The 24,464-nt window shown below is 41.0% G+C and overlaps 1 protein-coding gene and 2 long non-coding RNA genes across 4 annotated transcripts in view; 2 read left to right on the top strand and 1 right to left on the bottom strand.

Annotated features, from left to right (window-relative positions):
* LOC138740834 (RNA-binding protein 4B-like) overlaps positions 1 to 11,975 on the top strand; it is a 48,778-nt gene extending 36,803 nt beyond the window's left edge. The window contains exon 3 of one of the 2 annotated variants that reach the window (XM_069894027.1): positions 11,709 to 11,975. In XM_069894027.1, the coding sequence (XP_069750128.1) occupies positions 11,709 to 11,791 (83 nt within the window). In that variant the 3' untranslated portion in view covers positions 11,792 to 11,975. Of the gene's footprint in view, positions 1 to 942; positions 1,359 to 11,708 lie in introns of those variants that run through there. The other variant, XM_069894028.1, reaches the window with a different exon arrangement.
* A 2,628-nt stretch (positions 11,976 to 14,603) lies between these two features.
* On the top strand, positions 14,604 to 19,962 carry LOC138741776 (uncharacterized). The gene is made up of 3 exons (XR_011343752.1): positions 14,604 to 14,699; positions 19,028 to 19,124; positions 19,804 to 19,962. It is a non-coding gene; the product is annotated as an uncharacterized lncRNA (long non-coding RNA).
* Positions 18,755 to 24,464, bottom strand: part of LOC138741777 (uncharacterized) — a 28,984-nt gene continuing 23,274 nt past the window's right edge. The window contains exon 3 of the long non-coding RNA XR_011343753.1: positions 18,755 to 19,039. This is a non-coding gene — a long non-coding RNA (uncharacterized lncRNA). The remainder of the gene's footprint in view (positions 19,040 to 24,464) is intronic.

Genomic DNA, 24,464 nt, shown 5'->3' with positions numbered 1-24,464 from the left:
AGCCACAGTCGTAGCTGTAAGGTTGATTAGTTTACACCTTGTGAGTGTAAAAATAGTTGATCCTTTCAGTTAAACCTGGGAAAGAGGTGTCAGGATTAGAAAAAGTCAGAATGAGAATAGAAGGCAAGAGTGGTTAACTCGATGGGCTGAATAGCCTGTTTCTGCTCCTATGTCTAGTGGTCTTATATCCTGCACATGCTTCTAAACTTTTCCTATCCATGTATCCGTATGATTGTGTTTTAAACAATACAATTGCCCCCACCGCCACCACTTTCCGTGGTCCTGGCCTCATCGTGAACCAACTGGAGTTCCTGCGGACATTTTCACCTCGCGCTGCTATGATCAGAGGTTCCCAGAAGAGAAGAGGGCCTCCATCAATGTCTCTATCAAATTAAAAATGGAAGAATTCAAGGATCCTGTTCCAGCTCCTGGAATTTGATCCCAGCCTTGGCTGGTCTGATGGCATTAAACGCCAAGCTGGGGTCACGGTTATTGTAGTCTTCCTGAAAGCACAACTAAATACTGAGGAACTCAGCCGGTCTTGCAGCGCTGTGATCTAATGCAGAGCGGAGGGCCAGTAGAATGGCATCTGCCGTTGGTCTGTGGTGACAATAGAATTGAATTTGTTCCAGTAACAAGAGTTTGTTAAATTTATTGTTCCAGGAGCTGGAACAGGATCCTTGAATTCTTCCATTTTTAATTTGATATAGACATACAGCATGGTAACTGCCCTTCCGGCCCACGAGCCCATGTCACTGAATTTCCCAATCAACTTATGACCCCAGTACATTTAGGAATGGGTGGGAGGAAACCGGAGCACCCGGAGGAAACCCACCCAGACATGGGTGGAACATGCAAGTTCCTTGCAGCCAGTGCAGGATTTGAACCCGGCTCGCTGGCGCTGTAACAGTGTTTGCACTAACTGCTTGATTTCCTTGGCAGGTGCAATGGAAAGCAAGTTGGGGTTATGGATTGCCTTCCCGGGATGAGAGAGAGGGCGAAAGGGGCTCACGAAGGGCCTGGATATAGGCCATCGGAGGTCTGGATTTGGAGCTCGGGTGGATGATGGACTGGGCAGGAGCTGGTGGATCTGCACAGGCTTCAGGAGCACTGGAGGCGAATCCACGGACTCTCAGTGTCTATGAAGAAAGCTTTGCTTCTCTTTCTCCTGTTGTCAGGGGCACCTAGCAATGTTCAGGGTGACTTACGGCAGGGAAAGGTTGAAGTACATTGCGTACTTTACATTTTTAATGTCATACAATGTGATGATAAAAGGAACCTTCCCTCCCAGATTCAAATCAAGTTGGACAAAACCAGTTTTAATTGTAATTGTGAAGGAAATATTTACTGACTTAAAAAAGATGAAAGATTTTTCTGTAAAATATTCCAGCTCTTGTGTGTTCTCTTTTGACAATGCACTTGAAGTGGTAAGATTTCTTAACGTCCTTAAAATCTTTAGAGAAACCCGCTTTGATCCGTGCATTCCCATTAAGTGCCTTTTATTTTGCAAAGATCCATTGTTTGATGTTGGCTCGCCCTCTCCACTATACCTCCCCCCTGCGTGAACATGCTGCCTCGATGTTGAAGAAAGTTGGGTGTTGGTGAAACTCGGGGAGAGTGATTTCCTTCCCGAAATCCTGTTCTTTGATTCACAGTCGAATCTCACTTCTCACTCCTCCAAGTTCACTGGTTGCAGGCAATTCTTATACTGTGCACAGAATTTAACATTTATAAAGTTCACCAGGATTTGGTATTCATAATGGTTACCGCTCAGGAAGGTTCTTGTTGGTTTTCAGAGAGAGATTTTCTGTTCCTGGACACCCACAACTGATTCATTTTTTAATCAGCCACTTCAGTGTCTTGCCAAAGAAACTTGCCCCCTCAGGGTTCTCCAGATAATCTCCTCTTTCTTTCAGGTCATCAAAGAGTTCCTTTCTGTTTCCCTTATTTCCAAGTGAAACATTAGACAGCCAGTCCTCTCCTCTTGCATGAACCACAAGGGTTTTGACATCTCTCTATCTCAGATAGAAAGCCTGTTTGACTCTCTCTGCTTGCAAAATCACATGACCCTCTTAGAACAGCAAGTTTCACTCCAGACAGTCTATGGCTCCAACATGTTCTTTATCTGTTGCATTTTTGTAAACAACAATCCATTAGTGAAGTCTCTTGGGCACTCTCCAAAGCTTTTGCAAAGACTGTTGGCCGTGACATGTCAACCAAGGGGCAGAGCTCCAGTATTTTAAATAAGATCTGTTTTAAAGTGTTTGTATGTGACCTACAATTTATCTCCCAAAAACCTATCTATATTCTGTCACAATCGTCTTCTGCCTGCCATTCAGCCAACAGCATCACCTGGTGCCCCTCATGGTAAGAAAAGAGAATCCCTTCAGAGACATTGAATGTCTCTGGATTCGGCTCCCACAGCCTCTGCAGCCGCACAGACTCCTGTTCAGCCCATCGGCCGCTCGCGCTCCAGATCTGAACCCCCAACGCGATCAGGAAACCTTCGGCGCCCGAGGCCCTTCGGGAGTCCTTCTTGCCGTCAGCGCCCTCTTGAATCCCGGCTCCGACACCTGGTTCCCGTGTGTCATGTCCCTCAGCCTGTGCCGGTCTCCCGGCTGCAGGTCGCCTGCAGCCTGTGTGGGTCCTATAGCTGCTGAGCCCCTCGCTGGTCTGCTGCCGTGGTCACCGACCTGGAGGGTTGCCCTCTGCTTCTCCTCAACGGAGGGATGTTCTCCCCCTTTTTGGTGCCCCGCCCCGGTCCGCTGCTCCCCCAGAATCTGCAGCCTCTTGAGTCCACCTTTGAGCACAAGTGCCGCATCTGCAGGGCTGGGGTGGCAGTTAGTGCAACACCTTTACAACGCCAGCGATCAGGACCACGGGTTTTCTCCAGAGGCTCCAGTTTCCTCCCACCATTCACAACGTACTGGGGGAGTAGGTTAATGGGGTGTAAATTGCGCGGCATGGACTCGTGGGCTGAAATCGCCTCTTATCGTGCTGCAGGTCTAAATTATTTTTTTTTTAATTAAAAATTTTTCGAGAAGTACATTTAAAAGTACCGTCAGCTCCTCTAACAGGCCGTTTAATGCCCGGCATTAGGACCAGGAGGTTGAACTCTTTGGAACAGTGCTGGGTCTCCGATCTGGGTCCACACCAGGAGCAACATTGCAGTTCGATGGCGATTTAAGATGGGTTTTTCCCCCTCTCCACTCACTTATTCCCCCTCTCCACTCACTTATTGTTCCCTATTGGGTGGAGCCTGTGTTTTTGATCTTTACACCTCTTTGATCTGAGCATTGTTATTTTAATCTCCACTGGTAGCTATTTCTGGTCAGTTCATAACAGATGAATTATTTGCATTAACTGAGCTATGCTGATGAGGCCAGATGTTGTTTGGAAGAGAGCGCGTTCACGTCAAGGATGAACGTGGAACCCGACACTCCAAGAGCAAGCTGAAAGGTGTGAATGCAGCCCTTTGTTGTTTGAAAGTCTTCAGAGAGGAGGGGGGAGCTGAGATCCCAGCCGAGGCAAGTTCTGGACCATCACAAGATACAGACAGGAGCAGAAGTCGGCCCGTCGAGTCTGCTCTGCCATTCTAACCATCCACTCAGCCCCACTCCCCGGCTTTCTTCCCATAACCCTTGATTTCCCCGACTAATCAAATACTAGTTAATCTCTGCTCTAAACAACCTCACTTCCACAGACTCATGACGCTCCAACTGAAGAAATTTTTCCATGCCTCAGTTTTAAAACGGTGCTTTAAAATTTAATTCTGAGGTTATGCTCTCTTACCCAGGTATCCCCTACAATGGGAAACACCTTTGCCACATCTACTTTGTCCAGGCATTTCAGTATTTGAAAAGCCTCTGAGCAAAGTAACCAAATTTATGGTTAAATCGATGCAGGAAATGCAACTTTTGGATATATGGAGGAGACAACACCCAAAGGAGAAGGAATACTCATATTATTCGGGTAGACATAAAACATACTCAAGGATAGACCTGTTCCTGTTGTCAGCCCACATCCAAGGGAGAGTTAGGAAAATAGAATATAAAGCTAGATTGTTATTGGATCACTCACCCCTGTTATTGGCAAAAGAGCTGGAGGACATCCCACTGAGAGCGTATAGATGGAGATTAAACTCCATGCTACTTAAAAGGCAGGATTTTAGAGAATTCATCAGTGAAAGATAAGTTTATATTATGGGATGCAATGAAAGCGTTCATCAGAGGGCAGATAATAAGTTATGTAACTAAGATGAAGAAGGGCTACAATCGGGAAATAGAACAGTTGGAAAGGGAAATAGCAAGTACAGAAAAAGAATTAGCAATAAGAGAAGATACAACAAAAAGAAGAGAATTGGCAGACAAAAAAATAAAATATGAAACACTACAAACATATAAGGTGGAGAAGAACATAATGAAGACAAAACAGAAGTATTATGAGCTAGGAGAAAAAACGCACAAAATTCTAGCATGGCAGCTTAAGACGGAACAAACTAAAAGAACGGTATTGGCATCAAGGAAAAAGGACAAACAAATTACATATAACCCAACGGAGATCAACGAAAACTTCAGGGAATTCTATGAGCAACTATATCGAACTGAAAACAAAGGGAAAGGAGACAAAATAGATGAATTTCTAGCTAAAATTGAACTATTGAAATTGCAAGAGGAGCAAAATAAATTAATAAAACCATTTGAAATAGAGGAAATACAGGATATATTTTAAAAATCTACCGAACAATAAAATGCCAGGAGAGGATGGACTCCCAATAGAATTCTATAAAACATTTAAAGACATTAATTCCTCCTCTCCTGGAAGTAATGAACCAGATTGAAGAAACACAAAACATGCCAGATTCATGCAAAACAGCAATAATTACAGTAATACCAAAGACAGGAAAAGATCCACTAAAACCAGCATTGTATAGACCAATATCTCTACTTAACACAGATTATAAGATAATAGCTAAGCTATTAGCAAACAGATTGGCCGACTGTGTACCAAAAAAGTAAAACTAGATCAAACTGGATTTATTAAGAAAAGACGAACAATGGACAATATCTGTAGGTTCATTAACTTAATCCATGCAGTACAAGGAAACAAGACGCCAACATTAGCGGTTGCTTTAGACGCAGAGAAATCCTTTGACAGAGTAGAATGGAACTATTTATTCAAAGTACTAAAGAGGGTCAACCTACCAGAGAAATATATTAATTGGATTAAAGCATTATATAAGGGACCATTGGCGAAGGTGACAGTAAATGGATATATATCAAACCAATTTAAATTAAGCAGGTCAACTTGGCAGGGATGTCCACTATCTCCCTCACTGTTCGCGTTAGCTATAGAACCACTGGCAGAACTGATAACAACAGAAAATAAAATAAGAGGGGTAAAAATAAAAGAGAAGGAATATAAAATCAGTCTATTTGCAGATGACATCATAGTATACTTAACAGAACCAGAAATATCAATAAAAGAATTACATAAGAAATTGAAGGAATATGGAGAAGTATCGGGGTACAAGATCAATGCAAATAAAAGTGAAGCAATGCCAATAAATAATGCGGATTTCTCAAAGTTTAAGAAAGAATCACCATTTAGATGGCAAACACAAGCAATCCGATACCTAGGTATACAACTAGATAATAATCTAGGCCATCTATACAAAGTAAATTATCAGCCATTAATGAAGAAATTACAAGACGACTTAGAGCATTGGAAAGAATTACCACTAACACTGATAGAAAGGGTAAATTGTATTAAAAATATCTTCCCAAGGATACAATACCTATTTCAATCATTACCAATTCACCTAACAGAGAAATTCTTCAAAGAGCTAAAGAAAATAATAAGGAAATTCTAATGGAAAGGGGGGAAACTGAGGATAGCGCTAGATAAATTAACAGAATGGTACAAACAAAGGGGCCTACAGCTACCAAACTTTAAGAATTATTATAGAGCAGCACAATTAAGATACCTATCAGATTTTTATCAAACAAGGGAAAAACCAGATTGGGCCAGATTAGATCTAGATAAAATAGGGGAGAAGGTACCTGAACATATGTTACATAAGTGGGATGAAAAGCTGGTGCAACATAGGAATTCACCAGTACTGCACCATCTGCTCAACATTTGGAAGAAGATTCATGTAGAAAGGAATAAAACAAATTATCAACTACCAAAATTTATATATTTTTTAAATTTATTTTTAAAAATTTTTTATTTTTCACACCACAAACCACATTGACCAAAATACATACATTTTCCTTTTCAAATATATACAGTGTCATTTTCTCCCCCCCCCTCCCTCCTCCCATCCCACCCTCCCTACCTCCCCTCCCACCATTCATTTAAAGAACAGAATCGGTCAAATAATGTTGTCATTCAATAAAAATAAACAAGAAATTCCACTGAGTCAATTCTTTTCATTTCCTTCTCCTTTCGTTATTTTAGGTGGCAGATGTCCCCGGTAGGTTTTCTCTATTGTGTTTCATGTATGGCTCCCATATTTGTTCAAATATTTCAGTATTATTTCTTAAATTATATGTTATTTTTTCTAATGGAATACATTTATTCATTTCTATATACCATTGTTGTATTCTCAAGTTATCTTCTAATTTCCAGGCTGACATAATACATTTTTTTGCTATGGCTAGAGCTATCATAACAAATCTTTTTTGTGCACCATCCAAATCAAGTCCAAATTCTTTGTTTTTTATGTTACTTAGGAGGAAGATCTCTGGGTTTTTTGGTATATTGCTTTTTGTGATTTTATTTAGTATCTGGTTTAGATCTTCCCAAAATTTTTCCACTTTCTCACATGTCCAGATTGCATGAATTGTTGTTCCCACTTCTTTTTTACAACAAAAACATCTGTCAGATAATGTTGGGTCCCATTTATTTAACTTTTGAGGTGTAATGTATAGCCTGCGTATCCAATTATACTGTATCATACGTAACCTCGTATTTATTGTATTTCTCATAGTTCCAGAGCATAACTTCTCCCATGTTTCCTTTTTTATCTCTATGTTTAAATCTTGTTCCCATTTTTGTTTAGTTTTACCATTTGTTTCCTCATTCTCCTTTTCTTGTAGTTTAATATACATATTTGTTATAATACATTTTTTGATTATCATTGTGTCTGTAATCATATATTCAAAATTACTTCCCTCTGGTAACCTCAGACTGCTTCCCAATTTGTCCTTCAAGTAGGATCTCAGTTGGTAGTATGCCAACACTGTATCTTGAGTTATATTATATTTATCCTTCATTTGTTCAAAGGATAGTAATTTATTACCTGAAAAACAATTTTCTATTCTTTTAATCCCTTTTTTCTCCCATTCTCTAAAGGAAAGCTTATCTATTGTAAAAGGGATTAACTGATTTTGCATCAGTATTAGTTTTGGTAATTGGTAATTTGTTTTATTCCTTTCTACATGAATCTTCTTCCAAATATTGAGCAGATTATGTAATACTGGAGAACTCCTACGTTGTACCAATTTTTCATCCCATATATAATATATGTTCAGGTATCTTCTCCCCTATTTTATCTAGTTCTAATCTAGTCAAATCTGGCTTTTCCCTTGTTTGATAAAAATCTGATTGGTATCTTAATTGTGCGGCTCTATAATAATTTTTAAAGTTTGGCAGTTGTAAGCCTCCTTGTTTATACCATTCTGTTAATTTATCTAGTGCTATCCTCAGTTTCCCCCCTTTCCATAAAAATTTCCTTATTATTTTCTTTAACTCCTTGAAGAATTTCTCTGTCAAGTGTATTGGCAATGCCTGAAATAGGTATTGTATCCTTGGGAAAATGTTCATTTTAATACAGTTTATCCTTCCTATTAGTGTTAGTGGTAAATCTTTCCAATGCTCTAAATCGTCCTGTAATTTTTTTCATTAGTGGATAATAATTGAGTTTATATAGATGGCCGAGGTTTTTATTTATTTGTATACCTAGGTATCTTATTGCTTGGATTTGCCATCTGAATGGTGATTCCTTCTTAAATTTTGAGAAATCCGCATTATTCATTGGCATTGCTTCACTTTTATTTGCGTTAATCTTGTAACCCGACACTTCTCCATATTCCTTCAATTTCTTATGTAATTCTTTTATTGATAATTCTGGTTCTGTTAAGTATACTATAACATCATCTGCAAATAAACTGATTTTATATTCCTTGTCTTTTATTTCATTTTCTGTTCTTATCAATTCTGCTAGTGGTTCTATAGCTAACGCGAACAATAAGGGTGATAGTGGGCATCCCTGTCTTGTTGATCTGCTTAAATTAAATTGCTTTGATATATATCCATTTACTGTCACTTTCGCCAATGGCCCCTTATATAATGCTTTAATCCAATTAATATACTTCTCTGGTAAACTGAATTTTTGCAATACTTTGAATAAATAATTCCATTCTACTCTGTCAAAGGCCTTCTCTGCGTCTAAAGCAACTGCAACTGTTGGCGCTTTACTCCCTTCTACTGCATGAATTAAGTTAATAAATTTACAAATATTGTCTGTTGTCCGTCTTTTTTTAATAAATCCAGTTTGGTCTAGATTTACCATTTTAGGTACATAATCTGCTAATCTGTTTGCTAACCAATATCATATATTGGTCTATATGACGCTGGTGCGAGTGGATCTTTCCCTGTCTTTGGTATTACTGTAATTATTGCTGTTTTGCATGAATCTGGTAAGCTTTGTGTTTTGTCAATCTGGTTGATTACTTCCAGGAGGGGAGGAATTAATAAATCTTTAAATGTTTTATAGAATTCTATTGGGAATCCATCCTCTCCTGGTGTTTTATTATTTGGTAGTTTTTTTATTATCTCTTGTATTTCTACTATTTCAAATGGTTCTGTTAATTTATTTTGTTCCTCTATTTGTAATTTTGGTAGTTCAATTTTAGTTAAAAATTCATCTATTTTGTCTTATTTTCCTTCATTTTCAGTTTGGTATAATTGTTCATGGAATTCTCTGAAGTTTTCATTAATCTCCGTTGGATTATATGTGATTTGTTTGTCTTTTTTCCTTGATGCCAATACCATTCTCTTAGCTTGTTCTGTCTTAAGCTGCCTTGCTAGAATTTTGTGCGTTTTTTTCCCCTAGTTCATAATATTTCTGTGTTGTCTTCATTATGTTCTTCTCCACCTTATATGTTTGTAGTGTTTCATATTTTATTTTTTTATCTGTCAATTCTCTTCTTTTAGTTGTGTCTTCCTTCATTGCTAATTCTTTTTCTATATTTACTATTTCCCTTTCCAACTGCTCTGTTTCCTGATTATAGTCCTTCTTCATCTTGGTTACATAACTTATTATTTGCCCTCTAATGAATGCTTTCATTGCATCCCACAGTATAAACTTATCTTCCACTGATTCCGTATTTATTTCAAAATACATTTTTATTTGTTTTTCAATAAATTCTCTAAAATCTTGCCTTTTAAGTAACATGGAGTTTAATCTCCATCTATACATTCTTGGAGGGGTCCTCTAACTCTATTGTCAATATCAAGGGTGAATGGTCCGATAATATTCTAGCTTTATATTCTGTTCTTCTTACTCTATCTTGCATACGAGCTGATAACAAAAATAGGTCTATTCTTGAGTATGTTTTATGTCTACCCGAATAATATGAATATTCCTTTTCCTTTGGGTGTTGTTTCCTCCATATATCCAAAAGTTGTACCAAAATTTATATTGACGCAAAATCAACTAATTCCTTTCACAATAGATAACTTTTCCTTTAGAGAATGGGAGAGAAAAGGGATTAAAAGAATATAAATTTTTTTTCAGGAAGTAAGTTATCTTTTGAACAAATGAAGGACAAATATGGTATAACTCACAGTACAATGTTTGCATACCACCAACTGAAAACCTACTTGAAGGACAAATTGGGAAGCAGACTGAGGTTACCAGAAGGAAGCAATTTTGAATATGTGATTACAGACACATTGATAATTAAAAGATTTATAACAAACGTACATTTAAACTGCAAGAGAAAGAGAATGAGGAAACAAGCTGTAAACCTAAACAAAAATGGGAACAAGATCTAAACATAAAGATATAGAATGAAACATGGGAAAAGCTATGCTCCGGAACTATGAGAAATACAATAAACACGAGGTTACGCATGATACAATATAACTGAATACACAGGCTATACATCGTACCTCAAAAGTTAAATAAATGGGACCCAACAGTATCAGACAGATGTTTTCGCTGTAAGAAGGAAACGGGAACAACAGTACATGCAATTTGGACATGTGAGAAAGTGGAAAAGTTTTGGGAAGATCTAAACCAGGTATTAAATAAAATCACAAAAAGCAACATACCAAATAATCCAGAGATCTTTCTTCTAAATAATATAAGAAGTAAAGAACTTGGACTCGATTTGGATGGAGCACAAAAAAGATTTGTTATGATAGCCTTAGCGGTAGCAAAAAAATGTATTATGTGAACCTGGAAATTAGAAGATAGCCTGAGAATACAGCAATGGTACATAGAAAGGGATAAATGTATTCCATTGAAAAGAATAACATATAATTTAAGAAATAACATCACAGTATTCAAACAAATTTGGGAACCATACATGGAACACAATAGAGAAGTCCTACCGCGGACCTCCATCCCCTAAAATGACAGAAGGAGAAGAAGATGAGATGAACTAACCCAGTATGTAAAAGTAGAAGACAAATTTCTTGTTTATTTTCATTGTGAGATGACATTGTTTAATGGGTTTAATGTATCATATATGTTGAACGTTGAGTGAGTGGGGAGGGGGTTGAAGGAGGGAGGGAAAAATGGGAGAAAATGACACTGTGTATATTCAAGAGGGAAATATTTGTGTGTATTTTGGTCAGTATGGTTTATAGTGTGAAAAATAAAAAAAATTAAAAAAATAAAAGCCTCTGAGGACTCTTCCCCTGCCCCTTGAGAGTTGGTATAATTATAATAAATCTCTGAACCCTCTCTAATACCAGCACATAATTTTTCTCAAATAAGGCACCCAGAACTGTACACAGTACTCTAATGGAGGTCTCACCAGTGCCCGATTAATCAACATTACACCCCTGCTCTCATATTCTTGTGTGTTTACTGCAATTACAGCGTCTGCAAACATTCGTGTTTCACTCCAAGTTCTGGAGTAAATCTATTTGTGGAGTCGAACCAGATTTGGATGGGTTTATTTTCTCTTCGGACAATTAATTTGGAGGTTAATCCACAGGACCATGACAGTGGTAGAGAAGATCACTGGAGTCTCTCTCTCCTCCACCCCCCAAGTCAATGTGATCGACCAGGATCGTCGTCTGAATAGGCTGAACAAAATAATTGAAAACCCCTTCCACCCTGCACCCAGTATCTTTCAGTTGCTCCCGTCAGGAGGATCAGAGCCAGCACCACCAGGCCAAGGAACAGCATCTTCCAATGGGCAGCGAGAACACTGAACGACCCAAGGAACTGCTCGCACTCACCCTCCCAGACTCTCATATTCACCGAACAGTGTTTGTATATATACCTGTCCAGCATGTGTCTGTTTCTTATGTCTGGTTGTGTGTCTGTATGTTATGTCTGACTGTGTGTCTGTGTGCTCTGCACCGAGGACTGAAGAATGATTTACCCAAGTTAAATGTGATTTAATCCTTCAGGTTCATGTTTTACAAATGTATGACCACTGGCCAATGTTTTTGCTGCACAGGACAGGAACAGACTACAGAGGGTTGTAAACTTGGCCAGGGCCATCGTGAATTTTGCTCGACCCTACTCCGAGAACCTCTTTGAGAGGCATTGCCTGAAGAAAACAGCCTCTATAATCGCGGACTTCCACCACCATCTTCTCACTGCTGCCATACAGGAGCCTGAAGACTCACACTTGTCTCTACAAAAACAGCTTCTTCCCCTCTGCCATCAGGTTTCTGAATTGTCAATTCACGTATAAACACTGCCTCACCTTATTTTTTGCAATAGTCACTTAATTTTAAAATTTTGTATTTGCATATTTGAAATTTATAGTAATTTCTGCACCTTGTCCTGCACAATACTGCTTCCACAGAACGACGACAACAGTTTATGGCACCATAAACCTAATTCGCCTTCTGCTCTCATTGCCCATAGCGGGACGGTTATTGTAGCGTTTACAGTGATCAGGACCAGAGATCGAATCCCATGCTATCTGTAAGGAGTTTGTACGTTCTCCCTATGTTTTTCCCCAGGGGCTCTGGTTTCCTGCCACTGTTCGAAACGTATCAGGGGTGCAAATTGTGTGGCACAGACTCGTTGGCCTGTTAAATTTAAATTTTAAAGATGCTGTTATTGTATAACCGTAATAACAATCTTCTGTGTGTACATTTGCATCTTCTGTTTCCTGACAAGCCCATTTGCTCCATATTTGAAGAGGAGAATTTTGTGAGTTTGAATGAGGATGTGTACAGGAGGGGGATAGATCAGCTGGGTGGGTGGTGTCACAACCACCCCCTTGCGCTCAACGTTAGCCAAACTAAGGAGCTGAATGTGGACTTTAGGAGGGGGAAATGAAAACACGAACCAGTTCTCATCGAGGGGTCAACAGTGGAAAAGGTTCAGGACTTCAAATTCTCGGGTGTCAACATCTCTGAGGATCTGTCCTGGGGCCTCCATGTCGATGCAAGAAGGCGCGACAGCGGCGATCCTCCGTGAGGAGATTCGTTACGTCACCAAAGACTCTTGCAAATTTCTACAGGTGCACTGTGGAGAGCACTCTGACTGGTTGCATCACTGGCTGGTATGGAGGTGACAACTCTCAAGACAGGAAACAATATATAGCCAATGCCCTCACGGGCACCAGCCTTCACTCAGGACATCCACGTGAGACAGCATCTCAAGAAAGCAGCTTCAAGGACCCCGACCACCCAGGCCATGCCCTCTTCACTCTGCTGCCATCGGGAAGGAGGTGCAGGAGCCTGAAGACGAACACCCAGTAGTTCAGAAACAGCTTGTTCCCCTCCGCCATCCGATTTCTGAACGGGCAGTGAACCCCAGACACAACCTCACTTTCTCTTGCACTAATTTATTTACTTTTAAATGTAATCCATCGCCCCTGTGATTCTGCTGCAAAACAACACATTTCATCAATTCTGATTCTGAATTTACCAGTGCCTTTTGTCTCGGGAACGTTCCAAGGTGCATTAAAATTTGAAAAGCAGATGCTGACGGTTCAGGGAAGCAGGCTTCTGGGGAGGAGAAAGATGAGCAAAGGCTGCAATTCCATTAACTTTATTCAGCATCGTCAACGTTACAGAAATGAACAGCCATGGATGGATAAAGAACAGATAGGCTGCTCTCAGGTCAGGACAAGAATCGGTTCGTGTTACTCAGATGACCAAGCTGGGCCAACGAATGGTTCATGCAGACGCCTGCCTACACCTTAATGAGGGGCTCAGGCCCGAAACTTTACCTTTGCGACATAAAATTCACCGCCTGCCACCCCAGGTCATGTGACCTCTCCATCTGGAACCTGTTGGGAAGTTGCATCACCTGCCAATCAAGGTTGGACTCTGCCCATCTGACCTAGAATACAATATAGTACAGACCCTTCAGCCTTTGATGTTGTGCCGACCCATACATTCCTTCCAAAATAAAATTTTAATCTCTCCTATCCCATAACTCTCTATTTTTCTTTCATCCATGAGGACTGTCTAAGAGCCTCTTAAATTCCCCTAATGTTTCAGCCTCCACCACCACTCCTGGCGAGGCCCCCACGAGGGGATAGAGCCTATTCACATCTAATGAAATAATTGGCAAACATGCCGGTCATTTTAATTTTTAATTTTGACATACAGCACGGTAAAAGGCCCTTGCCACTCAAATACAACAATTCACCCACAGACTCCACCCAGGCACATCCCTACGGACAGTGTCGGATTCGAACCCGAGTCACCAGCGCTGCCATAGCGTCACGCTAACTGTGCCACCAGTATTTCTACTGTCCATGGTTGAAGTACCCATTTCACAGGTAATAACGTTCATCATTTCCTCATTGGTCTGCAAGAACCGAATGGTGCGTAAAGCTGAGGGGACATTAGATAGAAGAACAAAGTAGGCCGTTGGGCCCATCAAGTCTGCTCTGCCATTCCATCATAACCTGATCCATTCTCCCACTCCCCATAACCTTTTAAATATTTTATTGGATTTTGTAATAAATACAGTTCAATTAAGAAATTGGAACAAAACATATGTCTATTTATCAAGATAAAACTTTGAACCGTATCAACTCGGCCCCCCTCCACTGCACTGGAAGAGGACAGAGAAACATCTAAAAGATGTTTAACCCACCTATCCTATTCTATTAAAAGGAAACTAACCAAAAAAATCATCTTGAGCATCTTATCCTGAGGTTCACATATATTTTGTAGTTTTTGGTTCCTACCATGAATCAAAAAACCAAGGTAAGACTATATCTCATCTGGAAGAGTGAGCGCATCTAATCACATTAAAAACATTTACGTCAAATGAAAATAAGATGTAAAAGGTCACCATGTATGTTCAAATTTCACCGATGAATCAAATACATGATGTCTCATTTTTTTCTAAACTTAAACAGGACATAATATGGGAAAACCAGTGAAATGCTGTCAGAAGTCTCAAGCCTTTCCATTTGAGTAAGATGGCTCTTCTAGCCCACACTGTAGAGAAGGCCACAACCCATTAACAGGTACAGAAAAATTCCCCATGTCTGATCCAATAACCCCAAAAAGAGCAGTTATTGGATTGGGACGTACTCCATGGAGTCGAATTGAAAAGATGTTAATTTCCAATAGATTTCTAAGGATGGACAAGACCAAAACATATGGGTCAATGTAGCAATTTCAGATTTGCATCCATCACAAGTAGGGTTATTGATCTATCGATCTGACCTCGGCACCATAACATTGGGATATTGATCAGAGCAATACCAGTGGGGTATCAATCAGAGCCATACCATTGCAATCCACGATCAGAGTGTCTGGAACTCAGATGTCTGGGACCGGGTAGTAAGTCTGCAGTAGGAGCATCAGAAGCACTGGTGGGCGGGTGGGCAGCCGGTGTGAGGATCCACGGTCAGGGTGTGGGGAGCTTGGATGGGCAGATAACCAAGGTGTCGAGAGTTCAGATGGGTCATCACGTTGGGAGTTCTGGTGGGCAGGCGGCTGGGGCTCTGGTGGGCGGCCAGCTGGGACCTCCGGAAAGGCCAAAAATGGGAGTTGTCCACATGTACACGGCTCATACAAAATCACCCAATTTTTGGGCCAAAAAAGGTGGCTATTACACGTGTATATGGTATAACACAGGACATTCTTACACATTGTTAATGCTTTACAATGTTCAAACTGGAGATGGTCATCTCTGGAACAGATTAGAACATAAACCTATTCTGGGCTGCATCATTTATTGAGTTTGTGAGGTCTGTTTAATCATCAAACACACAATGCTGGGGGAGTCACGTGATGGAGTAGTGGCCTGTCGGGGAACTCCAGCCCTCTCCGGAAAAGTTTTTAAAAAACACAGAAGACACAAAGGCACAAACATAAAAATTAAAATAAAGTGAAAGTAAAGGTGAGAAGAAAATGGCAGCGAAGAAAGAAAAATCGAAAGCAATGGGAAGAAGAGAAGAAGAAAAGACATCGGAAGAAGAAGGTGAAGGCCTTACCTGTCCGAGGAGGCCCGCTGTGGAGAGAGAAGCCCGCTCCCTCAGGTCAGTCGAAGTCCTGAGCTCGGGACTACAAAAATGGCTCGCGGAGCGAGGAGTCGCGCATGCGCGATACACATGACAAAGAAAACACTGACGGGAGGGGGGACCAGCTGAGGAGTCGATCTCCACAGCTGAGAATGACAGCTACAACACAACAACAAGAAGAGAACATAGAAAACAGCGAGAACAAGAAAGAAGAGAGTAAAAAGAAATCAAGGAAACAGCAGATGACCAACCCAGAGGAGGAAGAAGAAGAACATAGAGAAATGGAAGAAGAAGGGAAGGGCAAGACAATGGATATATTTTTTTAAAGAATATATGGAATCAGTAAAAGAATGGCAATCACAAGAATTTAGTGAAATAAAAAGAAGAATTAAAAGTACAGAAGAAAAAATGAATAGATTAGATATGGTCATGTCAGATATAGGAAAAAGAGTGGACAAGGTTGCAGAATGAGAAACAGCCTTAGAAATGGAAGTTGAGGACTTAAAAAAGAAATTAGAAGAATCTAATAAAAAGGTTAAAGAGACACGAGCTGTTAGCTCAGAAGATAGATATAATGGAAAATTATAATAGAAGAAAAAATATAAAGATAGTGGGCCTTAAGGAAGATGAAGAAGGCAAGAATATGAGAGAATTTATAAAAGATTGGATCCCAAGGGTCCTAGAAAGACCAGAATTACAAGAAGAAATGGAAATAGAAAGGGCACATAGAACATTAGCCCCTAAACCACAGCCACATCAAAAACCAAGATCCATTTTAGTAAAATTCCTAAGATATACAACAAGAGAAAATATATTGGAGAAAGCAATGAAGAAAGTAAGAGAAGACAAAAAGCCACTGGAATACAAAGGTCAAAAATTTTTTTTCTATCCAGACATAAGTTTTGAACTCCTGAAGAAGAGAAAGGAGTTTAATACAGCAATGCAGTGAAGGAAATAAAACTCCAACGGTAGCGGTTGCTTTAGACACAGAGAAGGCCTTTGACAGAGTAGAATGGAATTATTTATTCAAAGTACTACAAAAATTCAGTTTACCAGAGAAATATATTAATTGGATTAAAGCATTATATGAGGGGCCATTGGCGAAAGTGACAGTAAATGGATATATATCAAAGCAATTTAACTTAAGCAGATCAACAAGGCAGGGATGCCCACTATCGCCCTTATTGTTCGCGTTAGCTATAGAACCACTAGCAGAAAATAAAATAAAAGAGATAAAAATAAAAGACGAGGAATATAAAATCAGTTTATTTGCAGATGATGTTATAGTATACTTAACAGAACCAGAAATATCAATAAAGGATTACATAAGAAATTGAAGGAATATGGAGAAGTGTCGGGATACAAGATTAATGCAAATAAAAGTGAAGCAATGCCAATGAATAATGCGGATTTCTCTAAATTTAAGAAAGAATCACCATTCAGATGGGAAATGCAAGCAATACGATACCTAGGTATACAAATAAATAAAAACCTCGGCCATCTATATAAACTCAATTATTATCCACTATTGAAAAAATTACAGGACAACTTAGAGCATTGGAAAGACTTACCACTAACACTAATAGGAAGGATAAACTGTATTAAAATGAGCATTTTCCCAAGGATACAATACCTATTTCAGGTATTCCCAATACTTGACGGAGAAATTCTTCAAGGAGTTAAAGAAAATTTTTATGGAAAGGGTGGAAACTGAGGATAGCACTAGATAAATTGACAGAATGGTATAAACATCCTTGTTTTTAAAACAACTGCCAAACTTTAAAAATTATTATAGAGCCGCATAATTAAGATACCTATCAGATTTTTATCAAACAAGGGAAAAGCCAGATTGGACTAGATTAGAATTAGATAAAATAGGGGAGAAGATACCCGAACATATATTATATAAATGGGATGAAAAATTGGTACAATGTAGGAATTCTCCAGTATTACATCATTTGCTCAATATTTGAAGAAGATTCATGTAGAAAGGAATAAAACAAATGACCAACTACCAAAACTAATACTGACGCAAAATCAGCTAATCCCTTTTACAATAGATAACCTTTCCTTTAGAGAATGGGAGAAAAAAGGATCAAAAGAATAGAAAATTGCTTTTCAGGAAATAAATTATTATCCTTTGAACAAATGAAGGATAAATATAATATAACTCACGATACAGTGTTGGCATACTACCAACTGAAATCCTACTTGAAGGACAAATTGGGAAACAGTCTGAGATTACCAGAGGGAAGTAATTTTGAATATGTGATTACAGACACAATGATAATCAAAAAATGTATAACAAATATGTATATTAAGCTACAAGAAAAGGAGAATGAGGAAACAAATGGTAAAACTAAACAAAAATGGGAACAAGATTTAAACATAAAGATAAAAAAGGAAACATGGGAGAAGTTATGTTCTGGAACAATGAGAAATACAATAAATACGAGGTTACGTATGATACAATATAACTGGATACACAGGCTATACATTACACCTCAAAAGTTAAATAAATTGGGCCCAACAGTATCTGACAGATGTTTTCGTTGTAAAAAAGAAATGGGAACAACAATTCATGCAATCTGGACATGTGAGAAAATGAAAAAATTTTGGGAAGATCTAAACCAGATATTAAATAAAATTACAGAAAACAATATACCAAAAAACCCAGAGATCTTCCTCCTAAGTAACATAAAAAACAAAGAATTTGGACTTGATTTGGATGGTGCACAAAAAAGATTTGTTATGATAGCTCTAGCCGTAGCAAAAAAATGTATTATGTCAGCCTGGAAATTAGAAGATAACTTGAGAATACAACAATGGTATATAGAAATGAATAAATGTATTCCATTAGAAAAAATAACAAATAATTTAAGAAATAATATTGAAATATTTGAACAAATATGGGAGCCATACATGAAACACAATAGAGAAAACCTACCGGGGACATTCACTACCTAAATTAATGAAAGGAGAAGGAAATGAAAAGAATTGACTCAGTGGAATTTCTTGTTTATTTTTATTGAGTGACAACATTGTTTGACGGGTTTAATGTATCTTAGATTCTGAACTTTAAATGAATGGGAGGGGAGGAAGGGAGGGTGGGATGGGAAGAGGGTGGGGGGGGGGAGAAAACGACACTGTATATATTTGAAATGGAAAATGTATGTATCTTGATCAATGTGGTTTATAGTGTGAAAAATAAAAAAATTTTAAAAAACACACAAAGTTCACTTTTTGTCTTGGTTTAAAACCTTTAAGAGCTGATACTGTTCTTTTTGCTTGCAGTGAAACCAAGACTAACCTTTTCTTCCCTCCAGACATGTGTCACACTGCAGGAAAAACCAAGCATAGAAGAAATCAATATTAACTGCATCTTCAAGGAAAAGAAAATTGATGAGATGACTTCAAGCGTTGGTGAGTTCCAAGGCACTAAGTGAATCAGAGAGATTGAGGGAGCAAATTGCAGAATGTGAAGCTATGATGGCTGAAAATCTTGGGGTGAGATTGCAGGGTGCTCCAATCTTCCCCCCTCACTCTTTTCCCCCTTCCCTCTTCTCCTACCCCACTTCCCCGTCTCATTTGCCAGCTGAGCACCTTTGCTCCATCCGCATCAGCGACAGGGATCTCCCAGTGGCCAAATACTTAAACTCCCATGCTGACATGTTGTGCACTGTCCCACCAAGACCACCCGTAAATTGGAGGAACAACACATGATTTTCCACCTGGGCGTTCCTCTCCAACCGGACGGCATTAACATCGACTTCTCCAGTTTATTCTAGGCCACTCCCCGTTCTCCCTCCCCTTCCCCCCATGTATTCTTTCCCTCAGCTCACCACCTCCTTCCCTCTCCATTCATAGAGCCATCCCCCCCTCCCCCTGCTGTGCCCTCCCTCCCTCCTCCACCTATTACCTCCTGCCTTTGTGACCGGGCTCCTCCCATCCTTCCCTTTTTACTCCGATACCTGCCGATACTTTTGCTCACCATGGTGAAGGGTCAAGCCCGAAATATTGGTTATGTATCTTTATATTTGATAAGCTTTGTGTTTTTACTTTAACCACAATGTCTGCACAATTTCGTGTTTTACCCCTGTAGGTCTTGAAGCATGGGACGAAACCGGAGCGCTCAGAGAAAACCCACGCAGATGCGGGGAGAGCGTACAAACTCCTTACAGACTGCGCAGGATTGGAACCCTGTTCAGTGTGGCACTAACTGCTGAAGATTTACACCTGCTGGCTTTATTTGTAGTTAAGAATCCTCACAGCTGCAGAGAGGGAGAGTAAGAGCCCATCCTAGTGTCCCGGCCAGCATTCATCTTCACTGACCCTTTTAAAGAACCTTTCCTATTAAAATGATCAAAATTGGCAGGCAGTATTGATTTGGACCTCGAGAATATTAATCCCTGCAGCTACCAGATGCAGCAAGCGTCTGGCTGGGTGTGGGCTGGAGGGTATTCGGGAAGAAAATTGCAATGTGATCTCGTGTACATCTGGAATAATTGTCAGTTTCTGCAGGTGATCATTGAGGGAAGGAGATTCAATTTATCCATCAACGTCTTCACAAGTGCTCTGATTAATAGCATTTGCTTCGAATTCTGTTTGGTGACCGACAAAGCAATTTAGCAGGCAGAGAATGTGATTTATAGTGATTCCATAACACCACCTGTCACTGCAGACACATTGAAAGCAGATGATTTCAACCTGATGTATTAAGATATTTTATGTGTTCTCTTGAGAGGTGGTGTTTCTCTTCCCCCCCCCCCCCCCCCACAATTCAAGTCTTTCATTCTCACATAACACGGGAGGGACTCTAAGTCATATTGGCCTTTATAAATTTAAGTATCGAGTGCAGGAGTTGGTCAAGTTGTATAAGCCATTGGTGAGGCCACATTTGGAGTATTGTGCGCAGTTTGGGCGCCGAACTACACGAAGATATCAATAAGATAGAAAGAGGGCAGAGAAGATTTGCTCAGTTGTTGCCCGGATGTCAGGAACTGAGTTACATGGAAAGGTTAAACAGGTTAGGAGCGTAGAAGAATGAGGGGAGATTTGATGGTGGTATGAGGGGGTCATAGACAAATATTGACAGGCTTTTTCCACTGAGGGAAGACGAGATACAAACCAGAGGAGATGGATTAAGGGTGAAAGGGGAAAGATTTGGGGGGGGGGGATCTTCTTCTCACAGAGAGCAGTTGGAAGAGTGGAACAAACTGGCAGTTGAATTTTTAAAACTTAGACATACAGGGTAAAACACGAGAGCCTGCAGACACTGCGGTTGAAGTAAAAACAAAACACTGGTTAAACAGCAGGTCAAGCAGCGACCTTTGTATTAGCAAAGGTGAAAATACATAACCGATGTTTCGGGCTTGAGCCCGTCATCACGGTTATAGGCCCACGAGTCCATGCCTCCCAACTAATTCTACAATACCCAGTACATTTTGAAGGGTGGGAGGAAACTGGGAAAACTCCTGGGAAAACTCGTGCAGATGCAGGAAGAACATAGAAGCTCCTTACAGATAGTGCAGGATTCGATTCTGGGTCACCGGCATTGTAACAGCGTGGTGCTAACCCTGCCACTCTGTCTCCTTCCACAGAGCCAGTGAGGCAGCATCCATGGATAGAAATGGTCAGGTGTGAAAGTTTTGACCCATGGATGCTGGCTGACCCACTGAGTAACTCAACCTTTTCTTTGACCACTCTAGGTTCCCAGGGCTGGTGGCACTGTAAGACCATTGCACTAACAGTGTCACCTTGGTGGCAGATTTGGGCTTAATTTTAACCTTTAAGAAGAATTTGGACAGAGGCATGGATGGGAAGGTTCTGGAGGGCCACGAACTGGGTTCAAGCCAGTGGGACGAGGCAGGTTTGGCACAGACTAGAAGGGCTGAAGGGGCCTGTTTCTGTGCTGAGACGTTCTATGGAACTCATCAGGTCTCACAGCGCCCATAGGTGGTAAAGATAAATAACTGGCCTTGCAAGCCTGAGCCCTTCAAGGATTGAAGCATTGGTTACATAATCCTTACCCCCACGGACACTGTAAGACTTGCCGAGTCCCTCTAGCATTTTTCTGGTTTTACTACAATCTGCAGAATTTCATTTTTCATTCCGTTCATTTTCACAGCCAGGTTGCAGAATGAGCACCCTTTGATAACAAAGGTGTTGTTCTCGATGAAGCCTGCCCCATTGGAACTTGGAGATGAAAGCAGATCCCGACGATTTCTGAAGGCAAGAGTGGACCCAAAAAATTAGCTTCCTTTCAATGTTTTGCCTCCACTGCAGAAAGCACTTCCCTGAATGTGAAGACAGCAGGTGGTGTGTATATAGAACGCTACAGCACAGAAAACAGGCTGTTTGGCCCTTCTAGTCTGTGCCGACCATCATTCCGCTCGTCCCACTGGACCTGATCACTTTCCATAACCCTCCAGGCCTCTCCCATCCATGTATCCATCCAATTTATTCTTAAAACTTAAGAGTGAGCCCACATTCACCATGTCAGATGGCAGCTTGTTCCACTCTCTGAGTGAAATTCCCTCTAATGTTTCCCCTTTCAGCTTAAAACGATGACCTCTCGTATCTATCCAAGTGGAAAAAAGCCTCCCCGCATCCATTCTGTCAGTGCCTCATCAAATCTCCCCTCATTCTTCTTTGCTCCAAGGAATGAAGTCCTAACCTGTTTAACCTTTCCCCATAACGCAACTCCTGAAGACCCGGCCACATCCTAGTAAACCTCTGCACTCTTTCGACCTTACTGATGCTGATGTCCTACCTGTAGTTTGGCGCCCAGAACTGCACACAATCTTCCAAATTTGACCTCACCACTGTCTCAAATAACTTCAACATTACATCCCAACTCCCGTACTCAATACTTTGATTTATAAAGGCGAAGATTCCAAAATCTTTCTCGACAACCCTGCCCACCTGCGACGCCACTTTCAGGAAACAATATATCTGTATTATTGGATTTCTGCTCAGATATAAATGCAAGTCATCGTGTAATTTATTTCTGTTGCTGTGTTCTGCACTGGCTTGAAGTGAGGCACGCTACTGAAAGCCTTATTTATCTCTTGTTTGCAGGGCTCTATTCATTGAATTAGAAACCCATAAATAAATTAATTCAATCCAGACATCCAGGAAGAGGTGGAAGGATCGGTTTTATGGATAGAAGGTATTGATAAAAGCATTCTATATTAATTTCTGTATCTCCCGGCAGAAAAACGAAACAACATTAAGGCTGGCATTTGTTTACAGGAGGGGTGGCTTTACCTCCGAGCTAAATCATGTTTGAGCTTCTCCAGGAACATAAACAGGGACAGGCCAGCTGGGACATCAAGCCTGCTCTGATCATTGACCATGTGCCTCATTGTAGGGCAGATCAAGCAGGGAAGGGGGGGGGTTGTTTAACCCCCAGAGGGGCCTCGAGAACATCTTTTACTTTGTTCTCCTGGGAAGCTTTTCTCGCAGCAAGGCCCAGAATAGAGTGTTTGTGTAGTCTCTTGATGCAGGTCAGGTGGAAAGACTGACTTGAGGGTAACTCAGGCTACTTGGGGGAAAGTGCTGGCGATCTCTGTGTAGGTCACAGACTAGCAGACCGAGAGTTTGTGCGAGGGAAAAGGGTAGGAGGGGGAAGAAGGGGAAAGGGGAAGGAGGATTAGGAGAGAAGGGGGGAGAGTGAATGGAGGAGAGGAGGGGAGGAAGGAAGGGGAGAAGAGGGAAGGAGAGGCAGGGGGAGAATGGGGAAGGGAAGGGGGTGGACAAGAGGGGAGGGGGTGGAGGAGGAAGTAGAGGTGGGAAAGGGGAGGAGGAAGGGGGAAAGGAGGAGGGGTAAGGGGTGTGCACAAGAGGGGAGGGTGGTGCAGGGCAGAGGAGGAAGTAGAGATGGGAAAGGGGAGTGGAGAGAGGGGAGAGTGTGGGAAGGGGAGGGGACAGGGAAGGGGAGGAGGGGGAAGAGGTGTGCACAAGAGGGTGGGGTGGTGGAAGGCAGAAGAGGAACCTACCCCTGTGACCGCAGGCGCACCCTCACGCCCTCCCCCACCACCATTCGGGGCACCAAACGCTCCTTCCAAGTGAAGCAGCCTATTACTTCTGAAGCTACAGGGGTCATCCACTGCATTCGGTACTCCCGTTGTGGTCTCTTCTACATCGGAGAGACTGGGTGATTACTTCATTGAGCACCTCGACTCTATCCACCACATTCTAATTGCCCGTTCCCTTGCTGACACGTCTGTCCATGGTCTCAACCTCTGCCAGACTGAGACCACCAGCGAATTGTAGGAAAAACACTTCATCTTCCATCTGACACCTTCTAACCTGTGGCATCAACATTTACTTCTCCAATAGCCATTAAGACCCCCCCCCCATCTTTTTCCCTGCCCCCTCCCCTCTAGTACTCTCTCTCGTTTTCCCTTTCCCCACTGTCTCACCTTTCCTCTTATCAGATCCAGTTTGTCGCTGTCATGGTTATCCCTTGGTCGAGGATGGTGGCCTTCATTCCATTAATCCACAGAGCGAAGTCACCTGTGCGTGTATTTGTTTAACGTGTTCAAGAAGCCCACGATACTTCCCAAATCAACCAACTAATTCCAATGGCAAGGAAACCACGACGATTGGAGCTGATGGATTCGTTGCAGCCTTCGTCGACCTTCACAGCTGTTGAGTTCTTCGTCCGTCTGTTCCACCATTGAGGTCTTGGTTAGATTGTTCTTTGACAGGGGCCTCACCCTCGACCTTACTACCATGGGTGACCCAACCAGGAGCACA

The sequence above is a fragment of the Narcine bancroftii genome, chromosome 8 (assembly GCF_036971445.1).
Source record: "Narcine bancroftii isolate sNarBan1 chromosome 8, sNarBan1.hap1, whole genome shotgun sequence".
NCBI classification, from domain to species: domain Eukaryota; kingdom Metazoa; phylum Chordata; class Chondrichthyes; order Torpediniformes; family Narcinidae; genus Narcine; species Narcine bancroftii.
The sequence above is the reverse complement of the archived record's forward strand: the minus strand, read 5'-3'. Positions and strand labels throughout refer to the sequence as shown.